The 17,455-nt window shown below is 39.3% G+C and overlaps 1 protein-coding gene across 3 annotated transcripts in view; it reads left to right on the forward strand.

Moving 5' to 3' along the window:
* LOC140126705 (dynein axonemal heavy chain 3-like) overlaps nt 1–17,455 on the forward strand; it is an 883,215-nt gene that overhangs the window by 665,249 nt on the left and 200,511 nt on the right. For all 3 annotated transcript variants that reach the window (XM_072146467.1, XM_072146468.1, XM_072146466.1), the window contains exons 55-56: nt 7,613–7,771; nt 8,494–8,601. In XM_072146467.1, coding sequence (XP_072002568.1) covers nt 7,613–7,771; nt 8,494–8,601 — 267 coding nt within the window. The remainder of the gene's footprint in view (nt 1–7,612; nt 7,772–8,493; nt 8,602–17,455) is intronic.

Below are 17,455 nucleotides of genomic sequence, written 5' to 3' on the forward strand. Positions count from 1 at the left end.
ATAAGAAGTTTTGTAATTGAAGTTTTAAAATCAAAAAGGACAGTGCCTACAAACAAAGGAGTTATAATATGAAAGTGTGAAGATCCAAAAAGGAGGTTGTAACGTCCATGACAAAATGGTACACTGTCCACAGTTAGCAGAATAGGTGGAGTTAATTTGAGTATGAACTGTGGCTTGGATTAACTGAGCCACACCCTGCTCCTTGCATTTCAGCCCTGCCCAGTAAGGGTTACTAGCCTGATTGACAGTTCCTCCAGGGTGCTGCTGGTGGCGTGCCCGGAACTGCCTTATATAACTTCCTACTCCCATCAGACCTTGCTGGTTATTCAGTCTTACCTGTGTATCTAGTGCTTTTGCTATCTTGTTTGCTATTCTGTGTTTTGACTTCTGCTTTGCCTACTGACCATTCTATTTGCTATACAATTCTGTACCTTTGCCGCCATCTTGGTTTTTACCCGGTTTATTTGACTCCGCTTGTCTGTCTTATCTAAGGCTTGTCCCTCAGTGTTGTTGTCTCTTCCGGTGTAACCTGTCTTAGACCTGTGTTAGTATTCTGTGCCCCAGTGTCAACACTGGTCTATCTCAGTATTCCAGTTACCTGTCCGCTCGACCATCCAGCAGCTGTCAGACGAAGTAAGTCATCTTGTAGGGTCACTCAGGGACCATCAGTTAGGTTCCTGATAGTGGGTTCGCCCTTGTCAGGGCAGTTAATCTGCTTTAGGCAGGGCCGTAGCCTGCAGGGACGTCACAGGGTGAGTTCGCCACCACTTACCTAGTCTGACAGCTAGCGCCAAGCCTGGTTGCATGGTTGCTGAAAAGGTACTGACAAAGGTAGTCCCAGTGAGTCCAGTAAAAACATTAAACTTTTATTCCATGATTAGAAACACACAGGGTAATGAGCACAGAGTTCAAAAAGTTGACATGTTTCAGACGGAGCTGCATCCTTAATCGTAACTACATACAAATGAAATTACACATGTTTTTTTCAGAAAATGATGTGACGTAATAAGGAAAGGAAAGGCATGGAGGAGGGGGAAAGGAGGAAAAATAAAATTTAGACCTTGAGGGGAACTGGTATTTAAGGTCAAAATCCAGAAACCCTCACGTGATAGGAGAAGTTTTCTCCAGTCTCCACCTCTAATAGGGCAGTTAACGCTTTCTATGCCTTGTAGAAGAAAAGTGTATATTGCGAATTGTTTAAAAATGTTTAAACATTTTCGTGATGTTCACTCTCGGCCCTCAACCATGATAACTTGTGCCTTGTCACAGTTCCTAGAGGTGAGTTTCACGCAAAAGGCATTCAAACATTTAATGTGAATGTTCACTTGGTCTAGGTAGCAAACAGGTGTGTAGAAGGAACACCCTATGCCAATTTACTGGCGTTTTGCAGTGCAAGCTTGATGCTCGTTTGAGTACACTGTTCTTCACAATAGTATGTGAAGAACAATATGTGTGGAGAACACATTGCAGATGTTTCCATACATCTGCTAACTTAGAACACCGACTTTTTTGGGCAAGACCGCACATATCTGGCTAAGCTGTGGAAGACAGGGAGATCCTTGGATCGAATAGGAAGAAAGGAAAGCTGTTTCTGGAAAGAGACACAAAGCAGCTAAATACATTTTATTTCTCAGTGTTTTCTTTCAGCAATGATAGCTGTATTTGTAAGCTGGATACATTGCAGCTGCTGCCGCATGTTTTGTAAATACAGCTGAATAATTGTTATGATGTATCTGGTGTAGTATGACACAAGACATTTCAGCACCATGGACAGTTCCCTGCTTTCATACATAACCCTCAATGAGTGCTGAATCAGAACACCAACTTTTTTCGATGCTCCAGTGCTTGTTTTGAGTTATTTCTCAATAAAATGACACATTTTATTGCAGAGCCTTGGTCCCCTTGAAAAATGTTCAAGTCTCCCATCGACTTCAATGCGGTTCGTTACTCGAAATGAGCACTCGAGCATCGGGAAAAGTTCGACTCGAGTAACGAGCACTCGAGCATTTTAGTGCTCGCTCATCTCTAGTCTTAACCTCAAATATTTGTAAAAATAATTTTTGGTAATGCCAATATTACTGCATATATCTGAAAATGCTAGTAAGTGATTCTTCTCCCAAATATCTGCTATACTATGTATTCCTGCCCTTTCCCAATTACTGAGATCTATATCTCCTATTAGCTGTGCCGCCTCTTTACATGACAGGTCTGTAACCCTCAGGTGAAATAATTGAGTATTCTGATGGTATTGCTCCCACTTGCGACTAGCTATTTGTACAGTATTAAGTGAGTTTTGGACAGGCATATTATTAGTATCTCTTTCCCAAATTGCTACTGAGACATTCTGTTTACTTGACATTGCGATTTTAATTTGGATCCAATGTTTTTCAGTTAAGGCGAAGAACCATTGTCTTGCTTGTATTTTCACCATAAAACTTCTCAAAGCCTCTGCTCCAAAGTCAAACTTTTGAAGGACTTCTTTTAAGTATCCCCAATGCACACGGTCAAACGCCTTCTCTGCCTCCAAAGAGAGCAGTAGAGAAGGTGTTCGAGCGCTTACCACAAAATCTAACAGATTTGTGAAGCTGCGGGTACCATCTGAGGAGACCTCTCCCATGACAAAGCCCACCTGATCTAGAAGTATGAACCCCAGCAGGAGGCCAATATTTTAGAATATAATTTAAGATCTGTGTTTAAGAGTGATATGGGGCGAAAATTTGAGGGACGGTCTGCTGTTTTACCAGGTTTTGGTAAAGTTGAAATGGCTGCTAGTAACATTTCCTTAGTAGTAACTCCTGATGACTGTATAGATTTATACAAGGTTGTCAAGTGTGGAATCAAGAATTTGGCATGCACCTTGTAATATTCGTTGGTGAGACCGTCAGGGCCTGGGGCTTCTCCCAATAGCGTTTTTAACATGTCCCCCGATAATGGCCTCCCTGCAGGGGTTAATGACATAGTCGTTGCGGGTGTACTGGTGTGGCTGCCGCCTGGTAAGTCTCTAGTGGCCCTGAGGCTGCTAGCTGGAGATATCACCTCCGCTGAGAGGAGGGAGTGAAGCAGTACCTGAGCATGTGGAGCTGGAAAGAACCCCACTATGGAGTGTGAGGAGGGAACTAGAGCGTTCCGCTGATGTGACCCTACTGCCGCACGTGTGTTGCGGCCGCCATCTTGGGACCGCGTGGTAGGAAAGAACTCCGTTAATTTTGCAGGTCCCATTCTATTCTTTGCTTTCCACATGATACCGGAGTGCTCGATATCTGATGGGTGATCGCTGGGCTGTTTTGCTGCCTGGTGAGATGCCGCTATAAGCCCCTTATGGGTCCCGGTGCATGGAGCTCAGCAGTGTGCATGTTACTCCATGTGCTGCCGGCCACACACCCATTATCTCTTTTTTGTATATTCATTGTATCTGCTTTTTCAGTTGCAGCCTGAAATTTTGTATTACAGCTAAACTTGTTTTTGTAACCAAAACACCCATGTTATTTTCTTATTCTCTTTACCCGATTTCAGCTTCATTTATTTCACATGCAACATTACAGTATCTGTGGACTAGCTACATTACTAAAAAAGATTAAAGAAAATTAGCCCCAGTATTTCTCTTATCCAATTGCTGAAATAAGCCCTTCTTGACAATGTACAATTTACAACAACTTTGTTTTTTATTGGACAACCAATTCTTACCCAGGTGCCCACAGATAATCCTGTGCAGGTTCTGTTATGAGTTGGGCGGCACCATGTAGATTTTCACCAAAAGTTTGAATTGTCAACACTTAGCCACTAATTGGCTGTAAAAGTGCAGAGCCTCTGGATTCATAATAGAGAAAAGGAGGACTGCAGATGGACTATCTGTATTATTTTTGGGAAAAAAGGCAAACATTTCATAAACATTTACAAATTCAAGAGAATTAGCCAAAAGCTTGTTTTTAACAAAAAAGTTAACTATGCTGGGAACTGTTGTGATGAGATAACTTTGCATTTTGCATATGCCATTCAGTCTTGCTCTGGGCCATCTTCCATTTTTATATAGATATGTCTACCTAGTTTTAGCTATGATTTTGTCATAGAGTCACTCAGTCTTCTTCTCCTTTCTTTTATTGCAGCTAAAAAGGAATTGGTTAATACATCGTTTTTTTTTTTTCAAATAACCATGTATATTTTATCATAGAAACTTAGAAAGAGAATTTTTTTTTGTTGAAACAATAAAGTCAAAGAAATTTCATCATCAAAGAACATTTTGATTTCTATGCAAATTTCTATTCTTGCGCTAGCACAATGCAGTGGGTGCTTTAAAGACTAGAATGGATGACAAAGGAGAATAATCATTTCTATTACAACATAAACTCTAGTATGAATATAAGTCTAGAAGAATTCTCTTATCCTTTCTTTCAACAGAAATCCTAACAATTGCAAGGCACTCGAGACACATTTTAGTGTTTGCAATATGAATTCTGTCATCAATAGGTTTCTAACACACCAGTTGTTTAATCCCTCCATGTTTCCCCTCTGCTATACTGTATTTACAGTGGAGTCACTTTTCATTCTCTCAGTAGCTGCTCACTATAAATGGGACATTCACCTCAGGCTTTGAGAAATGAGAAGATCTGCAGCACAAGCAACCTGTAAATCACTGAGCAAGCACACGGATGTAGCCCAAAGGAACCATTTTACTGTACAAAGTGACTTTTATCAGTAAAGACAGACTTTTTGCTATACAGAAATTCTGTTGAGGAAGAATGTTCACTAAAGAATGGAATATTTATGGGGAATGAGATTAAAGTAAAAAGATTCCTATTCCCGACCATGTTTCAAACACCCTACAGCTTACATTAAGAATTGTTTGAGACAATAGCTTTAAACATTTAATACTATGTATCGCCAGACACATATGGGAATAACCATCCTATAAATATTGAGGTCATAAGTGTTCTGTGAGGTTGCACATTGTAGCAACTTTAATTGAGGAGAGAATCTTTGTGGTCTATAAAACGAAACCTTTTTCCTAATCGATGAATAGTCCGTTCAATATTAAAAAGACTTTTATTTAATTACTTTGGGATTCTGCTCAATATACACAACAGGGTCTTTTGTTTATGGGTCAGTCTGAAAACAAGACGGAGCAAGGAATCTTTCCAAAGGAAGCAGAATTATATATGATATAGGTGATGTATATACATCACTGTGCTAGGGGCCTTACGGTGAAGTAGATAAGAAGTACTAACAGTGCTCTAATACATTCTTTGGTATTATAGGTGATAAAACACAATAAAGGTGTAGACTCTAGTAAATACTAATGCTAAAAGACCATTTAAAGTATATTAATAGATATTTTATTAATTTTATTAATATATACTAAACAGATAAAAAATAAAAGGGAAATTCATGTTCTATAAGTAATTTACATACACAATATTCAGTACAGGGCTCTGTACTATTTATTCAGACACATATAAATAGTGAATAGGCAGTTTTTCTTAAAATAAATGCAGTGCTAAGACAATGTTAAGAAAAGCTAGCTGTTAAGGTTGGGTAACACAAAAGACAGGGGATATTGTGCCCTGAGCTTGCCCCAACCTCTGTCCCTTCCTATAGCCCCCCCACCCTAAACCGTGGGGCGACTACTTGAAGACTCGAAATACACTGATAAGTGTGGGAAGGGAAACACAAACAGACTGACAAACATAAAACACAAAAGAATAGTAAAAAAGCCGGAGTCACAACGAGAGGGTACGTCAATAGCAAAATCAGTAGGCAAAGAGTCAATGTCAAAAAACGAGCCGGGGTCACAACGATACAGATACAGAGCAAGTCAAACCTATTGCTGAGAGCAAGTGGAGAAGGGATTTCAAACACTGGCACAGGTGACTAGTGAAGCTGCAATTTATGCAGCCAGAACTCCACCTCCAGAACCTGATAGGAGCTGGACAGCTTCTGGGAATTAACCCCTCATGATGCAGAACAACCAGGCATCATGCAGAGGTACCACAAGTCCCAGCAGTTCCGAACACAACTACTAGACAGCACGAGATCTTAGCAGCCGCTGCCCGGGACGAGAGGTGGAGTTTGAGCGGATACGCGCCGGGGGTCGGAGAACGCTGCTGGCACCAGCTGAGGAAGAACCAGAAGTCCCAGCATTCTCCCTAGCGACCCTGTCACTAGCTCTATTGTCTTAACATTGTCTGAATTTGTCACTGAATTTGTTTTACTTCAAGGGAACCTGTCATCCGGAGCCCCTTTTCTGGCCTCCTCATGTACCCATAGAAATTAGTATAAACATTGTTTTTATAATAAAACTGACTTTTACCGGTAAAAAGAAAAGTTAGATGGAAGTTTACCTTTCTCTCTGCAGAGCAGTGTCCTGTGTCCAGTAAGTATTACCCTCGCCCCAGCTTTTGGGAAACAGCTCCGTCATGAGCCTATTTCAAATAGGAGTGACATGGGTGTTTTTTAAATTCGAAATAGAGTTATGACAGCAGTTTCCCATAGGTTGGGGGGGATGCTTCTCACTGGCCATTCCCATGGGACACGGGATACTGCTCTGCAGAGAGCAAGGTGAAATTTCATCTAACTTTTCAAAAAAGACAGTTTTATGTTAAAAACACTTTGGCAAACACTTTGCGCACACTATTCTCTATGGGAACATGGGGGAGCCAGAAAAAGGGCTCCTGATGGCAGTTTCCTTTTATAGCTTGTATGCTATTTGTATATGTGGGAATCAAATGTAATTGACCTGTACTGAATATTTTAAATGCAATATACTTATAGTATATGAATATCCCTATAAATTTCTCTATAATTTTCTATTTATATAATTTAACGGATCTTATAACATCGGTATCGAGAAATGCCTTTCAACTCTGTACTATAATATTGTGAAAAGTGTATAACATTATGTAATATTTGTACAATTTGAAAAGAAAGAGCAATAATGAGAATGAGGGGTATGCAGATACCAATAGGCTCTCATTATTGTCAGACTATGGTACCTTTGAAAGATGACTGAATAGCAATAAAAACCTTATGGCGCAAATGCTAATGTCTGTACAAATGTGTGTACAATACGGTAGTACAGTAGTATAATATATATATATTTAATATGAGGCTTATTTGTGCTGGAGGGTTGCCTCATATATACCTCTATATTTTATTTAGGCATTTTCAGATGCAACAATGTGAATTATGTTTTTGTATTGGTTTATTTATATATACTATGTAAAAAATGTTTTTAATCTTTTTTCTAATTGCTAAAAATACTATGTTTAGTGCACTGCAGGACTTGAACATCATTTGAACACATATAAAATTTAATGCAAAACTTCTGTGTTTCATTATATTGAAGCTTTACTGTATTTCTAACATTGTTTGCCTAAAAGGGGTTTCCAATTGTAATGACCGCAAAGTTCTTGCTTCAGAAATGTAATGAAAGATCAAAGGTTTTATCTACATTTTTCCACTACTGTCAGGCAAAAAGAAACTGTTTAATTTGGGTTGACTTTGCTTCTTCTCTGTCAAAACCAAAGGGGTAATAATAGGGTTAATATTTCCAGATTCATTGTTACTCTCTGTTTTTGTGGCTAATGTTGACTCTATATTTATGGTTTGTTTTTTTCAGGAAGAATGTGAGCAGAAGTTGAGTGTTGCAATACCTGCATTAAATGCTGCTATTGCTGCGCTGGATACATTAAAAGCTAGTGACATCACTCTACTAAAGACCATGCAGAATCCTCCTTCTGGAGTGCGTCTAACTTTGGCTGCAATTTGCATTTTAAAGGTAAGAAATCTTAACTCCTCAAGTTCTCAAGGGGAGGTAGCTACAAAAATCTAAATTTCATCATCAGGGTCGACACCAGCACTGGGAAAGTGCCGGGGGCCAGAGCTGCTAGGGGGCCCACATAAGGCTCTGCATAAGGAATCCATGGAGGTGAAGGGGGTTGTATGGAATTAATTCATAGGAGGCGAGGGGGGCCTTATATAAAATAGCCTTGAGGGTATGTTTGGTATGATAAACTAGGGAATATTTTAGGAAACAGTAGACTGCTTTAGTTTCTAAATTTTTAATGCCGCCACGTGAGTTCACTGCAAAGGGGCCCGGTCGCCCGGGGGGCTACTGAAACCTGGAGCCAACCCTTGTCATCATAACATCCAAAAGGAATGTAAGACCAAACATCCTAAACACCAAGAATAGGATATTTTTTACTGTTAGACCAGAAATAGAAATCATGACCTCTGGGCAACAAAGAATAATTCATTTTCTCTGAGTTAACAAAGAATAGAAGCTATTATAAAGGGTGTGGACTTCTTGTATCAAGAATTTTTTATAGAGGTTATTATTTGGCTAGCAAAGACAAATACATTACATTAGTATAAAAAGGTGCATGTCCAGTTATATTTCACAGTCTTATCTAGATTTTTTTAAAGAACTTATTTGGTGGCACCTTTTCTCTTCCTATTGAAATGTTGTATTGTAGCTTTCATTTTTTGTTGTTTTTAAAGGGGATAAAACCTGAAAAGAGGACAGATCAAAATGGAAAAATTATTGATGACTTCTGGCCTTCCTCAAAGAAAATGTTAGGAGACATGAAGTTTCTGGATTCATTAAAGGTACGCCCAAATAGTTTAATCTTTTAGAATATGTGTATTATCTCCTTTTTTAACTTTTGTGACATTATTTTTCATAAATTATCTACACATTACAAATTTAGAATGTTATTTCCTTTACTGAGAAAATTTACCTTCAATTAAAATTATATCTCACAAGATCTAAATGATTCAGAATTAGGGTATTCCTCACCCTCCCTTTGTTAGTGACCAGTTTCTGTTGAGCTACTTTCAAATGTGGATAGTTGAAAGGTATAGGTTTTTTTCTAAATAATACAATAAGACATTTGGGTGTAGGTTCTTGGCTGAGGAGCCAATGGGGTGAAGATAGCATCTCTGGGACTATGACTGAATGTTTCAAAGTCAGAATCCTGCCTAGATGCAATGATAACGCCGTGCAGAGCATCCCAGAGTTCGACAGGAATAGCCAGCGTACCATATGGCTGGAGTGAGGAAGGATGCAAGCCGCCTCTCTCCTGCAGTGAAATTAGTACCAGCTTTTACATGTTTTGGGATATACTATAGTGGCAGAAAGTGAAATTACAATATGCATTTAAAGTACAGGCGGTCCCCTACTTAAGAACACTCGACTTACATACGACCCATAGTTACAAACGGACCTCTGGATATTGGTAATTTATTGTGCTTTAGTCCTAGGCTACAATGATCAGCTGTAACAGTTATCACAGGTGTCTGTAATGAAGCTTTAGTGTTAATATTGATTCTTATGACAACCCAACATTTTTAAAATCCAATTGTCACAGAGACCAAAAAAATTCTGGCTGGGATTACAATGATAAAATATACAGTTCCGACTTACATACAAACTCGACTTAAGAACAAACCTACAGACCCTATCTTGTATGTAACCCGGGGACTGCCTGTAATGTCACATTTTTTGTTGTAGTAAGCTATTGGGACACCATACATTTTGCTAGTCATAGTATTCTGTATTCTGTCTTTTTGACACATTTTCATCTTACCCATATAAAAGAAACATTTGGCCCAATATGTCATAAAAGGACGTTTCTGTTGATTGACTATTCTGCTTTTCTCCTGTCACATTTATCGTTTAGTGTTGCACGGCTGTTTTTGATTTTTGTCTCAGTAGTTTTGGAGTAATGCACTTTTAAAAACTCATCACCCATCAGATAAACAGGGCTTATTTATTAACATAGAAGTAGTTGCAGATAAATTTTGATGATTGTGTGATTACTGCTGGTGATGATCTGGCCATGATGCTATAATATGCAGACATGTGAGGCTATGGATTACCTTATATACTCGAGTATAAGCCTAGTTTTTCAGCACAAAAAATGTGCTGAAAAACCCAAACTCGGCTTATACTCGGGTAAAAAAAAAAAAATATATCTAAACTCACCTTTCCAGTGACCCCTGTATATCTTCTGTGCGATCTGTCCGGCAGCGGCGGCAGGCTATATACACTAGGGCAGGATCTGGCAGGCTATATAAACTGGGGCAGTGGCTGGCAGGCCATATACACTGGGGCAGGGGCTGGCGGGCTATATACACTGGGGCAGGGTATGGCAGGCTATATACACTGGGGCAGGGTCTGGCAGGCTATATACACTGGGGCAGGGTCTGGCAGGCTATATACACTGGGGCAGGGTTTGGCAGGCTATATACACTGGGGCAGGGTCTGGCAGGCTATATACACTGGGGCAGGGTCTGGCAGGCTATATACTCTGGGGAAGGGGCTGGCTGGCTATATACACTGGGGCAGGGGCAGGCTGGCTACATACTGGGGAGGCTGTGACCAATGCATTTCCCACCCTCGGCTTATACTCGAGTTAATAGGTTTTCCTCGTATTTTGTGGTAAAATTAGGGGCCTCGGCTTATACTCGGGTCGGCTTATACTCGAGTATATACGGTATTAGCAGACAAATTATTACAAATATAAAAAAACCCTTTCTTTATCATAGTAGAATTGCATAAACCCAAAATATGTAAATCTGTCACTGCCCCTGGAGCAGCTGCAAATGCAGAAAGTGCATATATTTCTGTAACTGTAAGCTCTGTCTCCCTGCATCTTCCATCTCTTCTACCACCTTCAGCTGACAGGCACAAATTGTTGAAGTTACAGTTGGGAATGAGACAAGAAGATGAAAATCAAATTCTTGAAATTTAACAGTGAATATCTCTGGATATCTCAGTTCTGGTGATTGTGTCATGATATAATAAAGGTTGGGGAGGAGGCCACCTTCTTAAAATAAAATCTAGAACTTTGTTTCCTGGTGCCACAAATCAGAAGTTATAGCCATTTGAGGTATGCTCCCATGAGAAGTTGCAAAAGAAAAGTATCAATTTTTATGTCACTTTTTAGATGGTAACCTCTTACAACTTTGCAACTGGTAAAAGACTCCATAATAGTGGATGGATAGGAATAATATATTGGGCCTATTGACTCCAAAAGCTTTTGGAAAGCATCACAATAAATAGAAGGAATGGAATGGCATACACTATGGTAAGTGCCGTTCCATTCCTTCTCTTTATTGTTGTACAAGCAAGCTATATTTGATCAGGGATAGAGAACAATCCACAGATACCCAATAGTGAGAAGCTACCAATTATCCCAAATCACCAGATATTGAGAAGTGAATACTCAAACATCTTCTATGTTGCTATATAGAAAAACAAAGTAATGTAGACTAGTGTTTAACCCCTTAAGGCCGAAGCCACTTTTCACCTTCCTGACACGGCCCATTTTTTAAAATCTGCCCTGTGTCACTACAAGTGGTTATAACTTCGGAACGCTTTAACATTATCCAAGTGATTTTAAAATAGTTTTCTCGTGACACTTTTTGGTGGTATGTTTTGCATTTATTTATGAGAAAATCTGATATTTCGTAAAAATTTGGAAAAATTCTTGATTTTTGAACTTCAAAATGTTCTACTTTTTCCATGCATAGTCATAACCGCAAAAAAACTTAAAAACTAACATTCACCAAATGTCTACTTTATGTGGACATGGTTTTTTTATGCATACTCTTATTTTTGTAGGATGTTATGGGCCTTTGAACGTTAGGTGCGATTTTTCACATTTTCATAAAAAACGCAAAATCCTGCTAGTGAGGGACCTGCTCAGGTTTCAAGTCACTTTGAGAGGCCTGAATAAAAGTAAAACCCCATAAATTACCCCATTACAGAAATGAAACCCCTCAACGTACGTGAAACAACTTTTATGAAGTTTGTTAACCCTTCAATTGTTTTACAGGGGTTAAGACAAAATCAGATGCAATTTTGAAAGTAAAATGTTTTTGGCTAAATGAATGTGTTTTTCAAAAAATGTACAAATTCTCAGTGGATAAAATACCAAAACGCTCCACAAAATTTGATACCCAATCCCTCCCGTGTATAACAATCCCCCATATGTGGTGGTAACCTGCTGTATGGGCACACGCCAGGGCATCGAAGGGAAGCTGCGCCATTCAGAGCAGATTATGCATTGTCACTTTTTATTGGCTATACAATCTTTATTTTTTTGGCAATTAGGACATATAAGGGCTTATTTTTTGCGACATGAGATGCACTTTACAAATACTTCATTATAGTGGGTCATTAGCTTATTGATGAGATTTTATTAAATCTTGAATATGTGGGTGAAAAGAAAATTGTCAATTTTGGTTTACTTTCTTTTTGTATTTTTTGGGGGTCGTACACTGTTCACTAAAAATACTATATTATCTTTATTCTATAGGTCACTGTAACACATGCTCAGTGTGTTACCGTTGGGTCCTGCCAGAAGGCACTGACCCGGCTCACAGAGGAGGATTCGCAGCTCTGGGCACTGGCAGTCCCGCCTCTGTCCGTGGCGTGCAAGGGGCATTTGAGAAGAATCGGATTTGAGGATTCTTCTCAAATGCCCCTTGCACGCGGTGGACAGAGCGTCCGCGGTGTGTAAGGAGATGACACCCGCGGTTGGAGAAATCTCTGATCGCGGTTGTTAGAGGCAGGTGTCGGCTATAATATATAGCTGACACCTGCAGCTTCTGGTGCCGGCTCCGTTCAGGAGCCGGTGCCAGAAGCATGACGTAATAGTACTGCATTTTGCTGGAACACACCTCCCGCGATGCAGTACTATTACGTCAAATGTCGAGAAGGGGTTAAAGGAAACCTACCATGAGGAACCCACAGAAGTAGATCTAATGGTAGATTCCTCCTGCCTGCCTATGCCCTTATCTGTAATATAATAATCCAGGAACCTAACCTAACTTGTTAAAAAAACTTAATTTTATTAATATGTAAATAAACTGCAGAGGCTACTTGGGTGTGTATTAGCCTGGCCGGGCACTGCAAGCTAAGACTACTCCACACCCAAGTAGCCTCTGCAGTTAATTTGCATATTAGTAAAATAAAGTTTTTTGAACAAATTAGGTTAGGTTCCTGGATTATTACATTACAGATAAGGGCATAGGCAGGCAGGAGGAATCTACCATCAGATCTACTTCTGATGGTAGATTCCTCATGGCAGGTTTCCTTTAAATATAAATAGTTCTCTCATAAATAGTGCTGGAAAGGACTTTGCTGCTCCCATGACTCTGGCTTGGTTTGAATTTTTTCTCCAGGTCCCCAAATTCTTGCAGAATCAGTGTAAATATATTAGACTCACAATAGACACCCATGTCTGATATATCACCCTTTAAGATAAATTAACTGAGTCCAAATGGAAAAAAGAACACATACACAGTAAATGGCCCCCAAAGTGTTGCAGTTGGTGAAATTTGGTTAGAGGTTTTCTTTAAAATGAGAGCTACACAGTGTTTTTCACAGATTAAATAAAACAAAACAGTTTCAATGCATCATTTTCTAAAAATATATGCAAAAAAGAATCCAACATCAACTTCTTAGTATTAATATGCTGTCCTTTCCAAGAGTACCATGAAGTAAACAGTGGCTTGCTGAATTCATAGGTCATTTCTGTGAAATTATGGAGAAGTTTTTAAAAAACATAGCGTTAACTGCAGATTAACAGATTTGTCCTTATGAATACTAATAAGCAGAAAGCTATCAATGAGCAACATGCGAGGAACCTCAAAACTTGTATGTTTATACGTTTATTCGTATATGTATTGCCAGAAACTATACAAGTGTCTGACACAAAAGACGCATCACTGAAATGTATGTAACCACTTTAAGATGAACAATGAGGCATGATAACTGTGCAGACTGAATCCTTCTTCATGAAGCCTTTTAAAAAATAAAAAATTTCTTTTGATACGGTTATTCTTCCCATCTCTGGTACATATTACTTATATTATGGAGCTAAATTTTTAAGGCTTCTTAACACTACTAAATTCAAGTACCTCACAGAAATGCTGTTCACGTTCATGGATTGGTTTGATTTGTCATTTTATTTTAGTCCTTTTTCAAAGCTTTGAATCATTCGTAAGAATTAGCCATCTATTAAATTAATTTAGATAAGTCTCCAGGACCACAGTGGTAAAATGAACCTGGATCATTTCAGACTTCAGGGGTTTTATAAGACTCACAAGTTAATTAAGTATTAATTAGTATAAGAAAAAATGAATTTAGGAAAAACTGAAGGAAAACTCAAATATAGGAAAACTGAAAATAAGCCCTCATGATTTTTAAAGCAAACGTGAAATTTTTAAAAATAGCATAAAATATGGCAATTAATTTCAGTACATTGCTAAAAAAAAATCATTCATTTTAAATAGCTTCATACATAGCTTATATATTTAGATGCGTCAAAAGGAATGGACTAACTAATGGCTATAGCCACCATACACTTCATTTGTGTAATTCAAATGCACCTCAGGTCCAAATCATCAGGCCTCTCCTGTTGAGAACTCATTGATCTGAATACTTACATAATTAATCACAATGTGTTTTTTTTAAAATCCAATTCATTTTATTTAATAAATACAATTTAAAAAAGGACCACTACAGTTGTGGAAATTCATGACAAAATAAATCGTTTCTGAAGATCCATCTGATACATCACCACATTACCAAAACAAAGCTTTTTTTGTTAATTGTATTTATTAAATAAAATGAATTGAATTTTTTTTAATAAAAAAAAACACATTGTGATTAATTACCGTATTTTTCGGACAATGAGACGCTTCTTACTATAGGACGCACCCCAGATTTAGGCTTCCAAATAAAAGGAAAAATTTTACACCAATTAAAATATCCTTGTTGGTCGCACTAAAGCACAGCACACACAGACATACATTTACACACTCATCCATCCACATACACATTCAACTCTGCATCATCCATCCACATACACACTCAACTCTGCATCATCCATCCACATACACACTCAACCCTGCATCATCCATCCACATACACACTCAACACTGCATCATCCATACCTATACACACTCAGCACACCTATACACACTCAGCTCACCTATACACACTCAAATCTGCATCACCTATACACCCTCAACTCACCTATACACACTCACACAGAACCACACACACATATACATACACACACATACTTCCCCCATTTCCCTTCTTCTTACCCTGTCCAAGTGCAGCATGGCAGTATGAGACCTGTGGTGATGTAAGAAGCATGTGATCAGTCACATGATTCTGACATCACCGCAGGTCCTGGACTTGTAGGACATCGGGGAGAGGTGAGAGTAGTACGGAGCCTCTCCTCTCTGGAAAGATCGGGTGCAGCTCTATATCAGGGCATCACCCAATCTCCCTTACAGCGGTCAGGAGGGTCTGGCAGTGCTGGATCCTCCTGACCTCCGGTCTATAAGACGCAGCCCCTTTTATGCAAGATTTTTTCTTGCTAAAAAGTGCGTCTTATAGTCCAGAAAATACGGTAACGGTATGTAAGAACCAGTTTTCACTCATAAGTATTCTGGTTGAGCATATATGTCGGAGTGGGTTCAAATAAAGAGGTTATACCTCATACATATGCCATTTGTTTTGTGCTGACTATTTGGTTTTGTGAACTCATTGATCTGTAGTATTTTTTTGCGTGCTCTTTGAAGTACAGTTGCATGATACAGAGAACAGTGCATGCCATAAACTCACCCACAACACTTGTCACCTACCTAATAAGCCTAGCAATCCCTAATGGCCAGGGTCATCTGGTCAACAATGGGCTAACAGGTGCCAAAACGCAGTGACAAACAACAGAGAAGACCAACAAGGTTAGATGGTCGCAAAGTAAAAATTCAATAGTAGAGATCAGCAGACCCAAACTTAACCCCTTAACACCAAAGCCACTTTTCACCTTCCTGACACGGCCCATTTTTTCAAATCTGCCCTATATCACTATAAGTGGTTATAACTTCGGAACGCTTTAACATATCCAAGTGATTTTAAAATAGTTTTCTCATGACACTTTGTACTTCATGTTAGTTGAAAAATTTTGGTGGTATGTTTTGCAATTATTTATGAGAAAATCTGATATTTGGTGAAAATTTGGAAAAATTATTGATTTTCGAACTTCAAAATGTTCTACTTTTTCCATACATAGTCATAACCGCAAAAAAACTTAATAACTAACATTCACCGAATGTCTTAATCATTTGGACATGGTTTTTTATGCATACTCTTAGTTTTGTAGGATGTTATGGGCCTTTGAACGTCATGTGTGATTTTTCACATTTTCATAAAAAATGCAAAATCCTGCTATTAAGCGACCTGCTCAGGTTTCAAATCACTTTGAGAGGCGTAAATAAAAGTAAAACCCCATAAATTACCCCATTTTAGAAACTAAACCCCTCAACGTACGTGAAACAACTTTTATGAAGTTTTTTAACCCTTCAATTGTTTTACAGGGGTTAAAACAAAATCGAATGCAATTTTGAAAGTAAAATGTTTTTGGCTAAATTAATGTGTTTTTCAAAAAACTAATTTTCAGTGGATAAAATACCAAAATGCTCCACAAAATTTGATACCCAATCCCTCCTGCGTATAACAATACCCCATATGTGGTGGTAACCTTCTGTATGGGCACACGCCAGGGCATCAAAGGGAAGCTGCGCCATTCAGAGCAGATTATGCATTGTCACTTTTTATCCACTGATCGCTTGTTCAAGCTCTACTTCACATTACACAGTGTAATACAGATGTGTCACTGAGGAGGATCGCGCAGCCCCGGGCACTGGCAGTCCCAAGGCTGCAATCAGAGCAGCGGACCCGTCCCGGTAAGCGGCGCGTGAGGGTCTGATTCACTTTAAATACCCCTAACACGCCGCAGTCAGTGCGACCGCGTTAAGGGTTAACACCCGCGATCAGAGAAATCTCCAATCGCGGGTGTTAGAGGCAGGTGTTGGCTATAATATATAGCCAACACCCGCAGCTTCTGGCCCTGGCTCCGTTTAGGAGCCGAGGCCAGAAGTTTGACGTAATAGTACTGCATTTTACGGGAAGGGGTTAAAAGACATCTACCATCAGATTACTGATGGTAGACTGTCCTCCACCATCCAGTAAAATATGTGTCAGTATAGGGGGGCAAGACAACCAGACAGTGAGCCCTAAGGCTGAACCCCCCCCACTGTCCCTACCTACTTGCCTCAAGACAGCTCTAGCAACTGCGGACAACCTCGGTGGCGGTCCCTATACTATGTAAGTGACACACGTAACAGGACAAGACAGACAACACAATAAGGGGTAGTCGACAAGCCAGAATCAAAACCAGAAGAATCGCAGTACAAATTCAGTGGGCAAAAAACGGTAGTCAAAAGTCAGGCAGAGGTTCGGCAACGATAACAGAAGGTACAAAGAGGTCACAGGGAAATATGGGGAGCTGGGATATCCAGGTAAGAACAAGACAATAGCCAGCACGCAATTGAGCCACTAGCTGCCTTATAAGTAAAGCTGGAGAGACAGACAAGA

This window comes from Engystomops pustulosus, chromosome 4 (assembly GCF_040894005.1).
Source record: "Engystomops pustulosus chromosome 4, aEngPut4.maternal, whole genome shotgun sequence".
Lineage (NCBI taxonomy): Eukaryota > Metazoa > Chordata > Amphibia > Anura > Leptodactylidae > Engystomops > Engystomops pustulosus.